At 42.0% G+C, this 8,069-nt stretch overlaps 1 protein-coding gene across 1 annotated transcript; it reads left to right on the top strand.

Annotated features, from left to right (window-relative positions):
- Positions 1 to 5,993: 5,993 nt before the first annotated feature.
- On the top strand, positions 5,994 to 7,019 carry LOC136420341 (uncharacterized). Its single transcript, XM_066407188.1, has one exon. The coding sequence runs from the start codon at positions 5,994 to 5,996 to the stop codon at positions 7,017 to 7,019; it is 1,026 nt and encodes a 341-aa protein (XP_066263285.1).
- Positions 7,020 to 8,069: the final 1,050 nt, after the last annotated feature.

The raw sequence follows: 8,069 nt of genomic DNA, 5'->3' as shown, positions 1-8,069 counted from the left end.
ATTGTGAAAATCTTCTAAGGAGAATAACTGAACAAAGGAACGACGGATTTCCATGATATCTAGTATGCGGGTAGCTTAGACAGAGATGTACACAATGAAGTGCAAATTATGCTAATTGGGACATAATTTGCATAGCTAATGAGAAAAATCTATATTTTCAGTGTTTTCCATTATAAGACTCAAATACATGTAACATATGTAGTTTATGGAAAGTGGAGCATCAACAGATACCAATTATGCAAATGAATTCCTAATTTGCATAATTAATGCAAAACACTCAAATTCATCTTATTATAAAATTATAGGACTATCAATATTGCAACATGTGTAAGTAAGATAAAGGTGTTTATGAATAAGCATATATTATGTAAATGTGTAAGTCATTTGCATAAATAGAATTGTTCATGGAGATATTGAGGTCGAGGAACTCTTGTTTCAACGTGCTTTATCCGTAGCTTCTTGCATGTCTTGAGTTATGCTGGCCAAAATATGTACTAGTATGTGGAAACACAGACAGGCACATGTATGCAAACACAACGAAACAGGTTGGGGGTAAGTATAAAAAAAGAAAGCAATCCTATATAGCCTGGATGCCAGACTGATTCCAGTACCTGCATAGGCCAGTAAGTTTCTCGGCTCCAAGACATGTCAACATGCCCCAAAGGAAAAGTTACTACAGACAGTTAGACCCTAAGTTAAATTGCTACTACAGACAGTTAGACTCTAAGTTGAATTGTTACTACAGACAGTTAGACCCTAAGTTAAAAGGCGGAACATGTGTTTCTCTGCCCGGCGAAGGGTATAGCTAACATGGCTAAAGGGGTCGTTCTTTGTGTTGACATCTGGCATCCAGCTGGTGGTATTCTAGTATTAGTCCCTCCGAATCTCAGGGCGGGACTTTCTAATTTTAGACCGCCCACAGCAGGGCGCAACCAACCGCCGACAGCTGGGCGTAACCGAGAGATGGGAGTAACCAATCACCGACAGCAGGGCGTAAACGACAACAGGGCGCAACCAATCGCCAACAGCAGGGCGTAACCGACAGCAACGCGTAACCAACCGACCACGGCAAGGCGGAACCAGTACGCAACAGGGCAACGACAGTCGAACAATCAAGCACGCTTAGGAAGCTATATGACAATTCGTGAAATAAGGATGACGGTGTAAAGAAGTTGGATCGAATGTTCAAAATGCCTCGTCATTTCATGGACTACCTTCAACCAAGAACAAAAAGGGGAAGGCTTTTAATAGCAGCTTCGGTATTCAAGAAAGCAAAGAACAGACCACAAAGCGGGCACTCCGGCACCATGGACTCAACATCAACCTCCGCCCGTCCGGAGCCGAGGAAAAGGCCAGGAAGTTGAAACGACCCACACCTTCTGTACACATAGACTCTACCGTTTCTATGTTTGATTACCCCGTTATTTCGTGGAGTAATTCATTTATTCTATTGTCTAACACAGTGGTTACAAACGACATGTCCTCTATATGTCATGCACACTGCCTGATGGAAAACTGATTTGGAATTGTAGCACCCCTGACAAGCTATTTACGTGATCATGAGTTCGTTTAGATTTTACCGTGTTAGATTTTACTTACCTAGAAATGGTTTTGTGGCCTGTCATTTAATTTGTGCAAACTTCTAAGAAGGTGTGGAGAGAGAGATGATAAGTACCGAAATCTTTTCGACATTGAAATATTTCTTGCAAAGTTGCAAATGCATAAATATCCTGTTAAGCTCAGCCGACACAAATATCCCTGAGTTACAGATTTTCCCAACAGTTCAGTTACCCATTAATGTGTGAGTGAGTGAGTGAGTGAATGTGCATTGATTTCAAATTAAAGTTGCAGAAATTACGTTTATGTATTTGTGTTAGTGGATAAGACCACGTGTAATGAGAAACTTCTAGCAGACAAATGAATTCTCTACATGTCCAGTATAAAGGACATCTCTAGCTTTTGAATCGGAATGCTTTCAAGTGTAGAGTTGAACAACGTAACCGTAGAGAGTACCAAATGGACATATGCCATCTTCCATTTTCCACCGAATATCATAGGAATATTAATCCCTTACACGTTCTGACAACCAATAGTTATTATAGTTGCATATCATGTTTGAAACTGCTGTACAACCAAAGTTGAGAGCAATTCATCAGCTTTTTTTTCCAGGAGTTACGAGATGATACGGACCTAACTCTGCCACCCTGCCAACGTTCCGCCATATTTGATATCTGTATACACAAAGCCAAAGTAGTATGATAGTAGTTTAACAGCAACCATAATTATGCACCTGTTAACTCTGTACATAATTGTCTTTTGTATATATCATTGTGTTGTATCCTTGTGTATACCAAAAACCGCCCTGAAATACAATACACTTGGTAATACAAAAGAAATAGTGAAGTTTCACCCAATTTTGTGTTATATATTTTGCATTCCATCTGACTTTGTAACGATGTACAGGACAATATAAATGGCGCAAGACACGGTAATAAAGTTTTCATTCATTCATTCATTCATTCATTCATTCATTCATTCATTCATTCATTCATTCATTCATTCATTCATTCATTCATTCATATAAGAGCCCCTATTGTATTCGTATTACTGTTCTCGTTTCTATCTTGTATAACATTATATCTAAAACTTACAGTTTGATCAGAAGATTATGAATGCACGTTGATACGAATGACCTAAGTACGATACTAGCAAAACAAATTGAGCACCTGTTAACTCTGTACACAATGATATCTTTTTTCTATATCATTGTATTGTTTCCATGTGTATACCCAAAGTCTCCCTTAAGTGCAATGCCGAACCACTACGGCAACTAACCTGTTAATCCAAAACAAATACAATGTAGTCAAGTTTCACCCAGTTATCTGTTATTTTGTATTTCATCCGCCTTTGGAACGATGTACAGATCAATATAAGAGCCCCCTATTCCATCCTTATTACGGTTATCGATTCTATCTCGTAAAACATTGACATGTCCGTATCTGTGCCAGGTCTTAAGGGGTGGAATATTTAACATTGCTTCAAAACAAATTGATATATTTTTATCATGTTTTTAGAAAAACAAAAATATAACCACACTATGACTGTCCTTTTTTTTCAAAACGTAGATTATTACAACTATCTCAAAACTGATGATCATATGCGCTACTTGCAAATGAGTCACTCATTCAAATGATGATTTCTTCATGACCATCTTACATTACAAAAATACATTTTTTAAACATCAAACTTTCATATATCCATTTTCCTACTTGAATCTTATCAGTATAAAACGAGTTTAACATATTGCTCGCTATTGCAACAAAAAAGGCAATTTACTTACAACAAGTCTACTGATTGAGTTCATGACATCAAGCTATCCATATTTCCATTCATGCTGATTGCATCTAATCAAACAAAAATATGTGCAACATAGTATTCGCCCTTGTTACAAACAAAAAACATCTTTATATATACATGTATGTGTACAGATCGTTACAACAAGCCCTCCCAACATTGAACGCTAAAATAAACAACCATGATCACTACCCGATTACATCAAAGATATACATTTTGACAAATCCATGAGAAAACATTCCATCAAACTATTTGCCAACCCCGTTACTTCCAATTCAATACAGGGATAGGCCACTTCCAAACAAATTTCCCATGGAATACTCATATGTTGCAACTACGCATGCACGAACACATTCCAGAATATGCCTGTACAATTCTGGGAATTCTTACAAATCGGGCGTAAAGTATACTATTAGGCTCGCCCCTGAGGCGTCGTCAACATGCCTGTACAATTCTGGGAATTCTTACAAATCGGGCGTAAAGTATATTATTAGGCTCGCCCCTGAGGCGTCGCCAAAAAACAGCAAAGAATAACAATATGATATGTGACTATTTGAGTCCAAATGCTGACTCTAAATCTTGACTTGCTTGACGATTCGCAATGCAACGCTAAGTGACACTGACTTGACACCGTGATTCTATCATCTAGCTAGCGAAACCAATGTATGTTGTGACATGTAGTGAAAGCTCATGTAGTAATGAAATACCACACTTACCTAATGATGCAGTAGTGGAGTAAGATATCCAGGGTTACATGAAAGAGGAAAAAACAATATGTTAATCTCAACATTAACATATCGATGAGCATTCTGTGTTGATATCAACACGTATATCTGATACACTTTGTATTTATTTTTCCACGATAATACATACTTTACTTTGCAAATGAGGTCCTTTGCAGATGATAGTTGTGAATCCGCCAATAACGTATGGGAAGTAAATGCACACAAAACGGAATGTATTGAAGATATATTTATTTTGGAACCACCCAACATTCAGGACGATCTCGATAGTCTGTCCAGATGGACCATCGACAAGAAGATGAAACTTAACCTATGAAGAACGTTTGCAAAGAACATTCATACTTCTACCATGTACCTGGCTACCACAAACCAGGGGGAAGATCAGTGGGAGGACAACGAGACAACATACAAAACTTGACCGATTGCCAGCGCGCACTGAACGATACAACAAAAGCACATTACCATACCTTGTCCACCTCTTAAACAACCCCGTATAGTTGGCCTACTAAGAATTTCAGAATAATTTTATTAATGTAAAGGTATATGGTTTTGTTGCCTCTGTTTGTAAATGCCATTTTTCACATAATTCAGCCGTCTGTAGTGGCTGCGAGGTCATGGCATTGTATGATTTTATTGTATTAATTGTAGTGTGTGTTTGTTTGTTTGTTTGTTTGTTTGTGAAATGAAATTAATAAACCAATGACATAAATGCTAAAAATGTTAAATGGTGACAAACGAACAAAACATTCACTAATTGACCGACCAAGTGTGTTAGACATTAAAGATTTATCCAGTCAAGTAAGAAAAACTGGGCCTGGGTCTTTTTTCAACTGACATACATGACAACGTACTGCCTAATTTACACACCCAGGCTCTGGCTATTACCAAGGACTAGCAACCTTAACAACAAAGGAATGTGCACACAAACAATAAAAACGTTCCACGACCTCATACATTTGCCGACTACTGTTAGCCTTTTCGTGTGACATATCATAAATGTTTCTCATTTTTTATGCAATTTAGGTCACTCTCCCTCTCATGAGCTACTAGTATCTACCACTCAAAATCCATGACCACGGCATGTCCAGAACACGAGATATCAAGCCCGAACGTCCCACTGCAGTACCAAAAGTACGCACGATAGTTTTGTGCATATCAGGCGTCCCAAACTATCAGGCATAATGGGCCGTACTGTGCGTATACCTGTGTATCTAAAACTTTCACAAAAAGAATTGAGATGCGCACAAGTGTGACAGTGTCACACTTGTGCGTATAACATGAGCGTGTGAGTTGCGTGTTAACATTTTTGTCATACGCCGGCGTGCGCCCAATACGCACCTAATGCGTTTCTCAATCGTTTTGTGATAGTTTTAGGCACGCAGGCACACGCAAGGCACGGCCCAGTACGCCTGATATTTTTGAAACTACCGAAAACTTTCGTGCGAACGCTGGGACGCAGCTCAGACGTTATAAGAACGCAGTTCACACGTCCGACATTGGTCGAGTAAGGTACGAGCGCGCTTTGTGTTTGCGCTCCAATCGCCGTAATACGCTTCTCTTGCGGCACGATCTCTGCGCAGCGACCACATCGCGCACTTGCAGCGCAGATACAACGCATGATGATCGACCGTATAGCGAATAAGAATATACGTCACGAATTAGTGTCGTTCGTCCTGCGATCGGGCAGCGCATTGCACGTACCAGTAGCATCTGACAAACGCACAGATAGCTAACGGATATCGTTCACATAGCGTGCTCGACGAACATCTGGGGCATATTCCAGATTTGTTATAAGTACGAGGGCACCTCTGACTCCAGGGTGGATAGACCTTCCGACCATTGCAGATCCAGGCCATAACCGGCGACACCTCATGCTTGCTGTCATCCAACACCAGCATGACATCGTCAACCTACAACTCCATCTCCTTCGTCAAAGAAAGAGAAGAAGGAGAAGAGCACGCCAAAGGACCGTCTGGGTCCGGCCGTGGAGAGAAGATAACAGTTTGGGATCTATCACCAATTAATGGTGGAGCTACGAAACGAAGACACAAGGGCCTTCCAAAACTTCATGAGAATGCCCCTGCCATGTATGATGAGTTGCTGGCGAGAGTGGGAAGGAGACTCTCCAAGGAAGATACCTTCATGAGATACCCCCTGGAACCAGGCTTAAAGCTGGCTTTGACCCTTCACCATATCATATCTGGAAACATGTACGCATCCATGAAATTTGCTTGGCGAGTACCACACAACACCATATCTGTGATTGTCCCACAAGTCTGTGAAGCTATCATAGCAGAGTACATGGATCAGGTGATGGTTTGCCCAAGTACACCCAACCAATGGCATCAGATAGCTGACAGGTTCCTCCAGAAGTGGAACTTTCCACACACATGTGGCGCTATTGATGGAAAGCACGTGGCCTGCCGCTGTCCTGAGAATAGTGGTTCCATGTACTTCAACTACAAGGGGTTCTACTCCATCTTGCTCTTTGCCATGGTCGACGCGGACTACAAGTTCATCTGGGCGGATATTGGCGGCTTAGGTTCTGCATCTGACGCACAGGTCTTCAATGGCAGTGAACTGAAGGAGTGCATAGAGGATGGTACCATTGACTTTCCAGATCCTGAGCCTCTCCCCAATGACACCCAAGATGTTCCCTTCTTCATCATTGGTGACGCTTTCTCGCTTAGGACCACCCTGATGAAACCGTACAGTCGCAGGTGTATGAGCAGAGAAGAAAGAATCTTCAACTACCGTATCTCTCGTGCCAGGAGGGTCGTGGAGAATGCCTTTGGTATTCTGTCAAACAGATTCCAGGTGATGCTCACCACCATGAAGCACCAACCCTCCACTGTGAAGCTCATCGTCACAACATGTGTGGTCCTCCACAACCTGATGAGGATCCGGTACAAATTCAAATAGCCGCAAAACTCTCAAAATAGTTGAAGTAAATGTCAAGGTAACCAAATATACCGAGTCCTGCAGTTGCAGCACATCTCACACCTGGGGTACGCTCGTAATTCGATTAGCAGTCGTCGGAAGTGCGCCAGGCATGCGGCCGGCAGTCGTTGAGGGCATTCGGAATGCGCTCAGCACACGCACCTGATGCGCAGCTATTCGCTGCAAGGATAAGAGTATTGCGCACTTCATATGCAAAGTGCACGTGTCTCAAACGCATTGGATGCGTTGAAGTCGTTATTCACACGCTATATGTGCGCCGCGTATGACTGGAAAAAAATTGATATTTTGAGCGTACAACTGCGTGTTGTCAAAATTCAACACGGAACTCACACGGAATGGCTTATACGCACAAGTGTGAAGGGCCCTGTCACACTTGTGCGTATATCATGTCCGTGTGCACGTGGGTTGCGTATTGACATTTTTGTCATACGCAGGCGTACGCACAATACGCACCTAATGCGTATCTCAATCGTTTTGTGAAAGTTTAAGGTACGCAGGCATACGCAAGGTACGGCCCAGTACGCCTGATTGTTTTAGAACTACCCAAAGCCTTCGTGCGAACGCTGTTACGCAGCTCAGACGTTACAAATAGTGCATCCGTCCGACATCGGTCGAGTGGGTTACGAGCGCGCTATATGTTCGCGCTTCATACGCAGTAATACGCTTCTCTTGCGGCATGAGCTCTGAGCAGCGTAAACATAGCGTACTTGCAGCGCGGATAGTCTGTAAGTGAACACGATAAACCGAGAAGGCCTGGATGGATTGTCTTGATATTTGGTATAGTGTTGATGAGACTTCGAAATGATTACATTGTAAAGGCCACCGCCAACCCCCCACCCCCCACCCCCCAACACACACCGACTTGCTATGGTACTGCAGTGGAACTTCCGGGTTTGATATCTCGTGTTCTGGACAAGCTATGGTCACTTTTTTCGGTTGATAGCTCTGTGCTCGGAAAGAAGTGATATAAGTTTAGGGCCTCCAACCCTCTTCTCCTAGAACTGCAGGGGC

Source organism: Branchiostoma lanceolatum, chromosome 15 (genome assembly GCF_035083965.1).
Source record: "Branchiostoma lanceolatum isolate klBraLanc5 chromosome 15, klBraLanc5.hap2, whole genome shotgun sequence".
NCBI lineage: Eukaryota > Metazoa > Chordata > Leptocardii > Amphioxiformes > Branchiostomatidae > Branchiostoma > Branchiostoma lanceolatum.
Note: the sequence above shows the minus strand (reverse complement) of the source record. Positions and strands in the feature narration are given on the sequence as shown.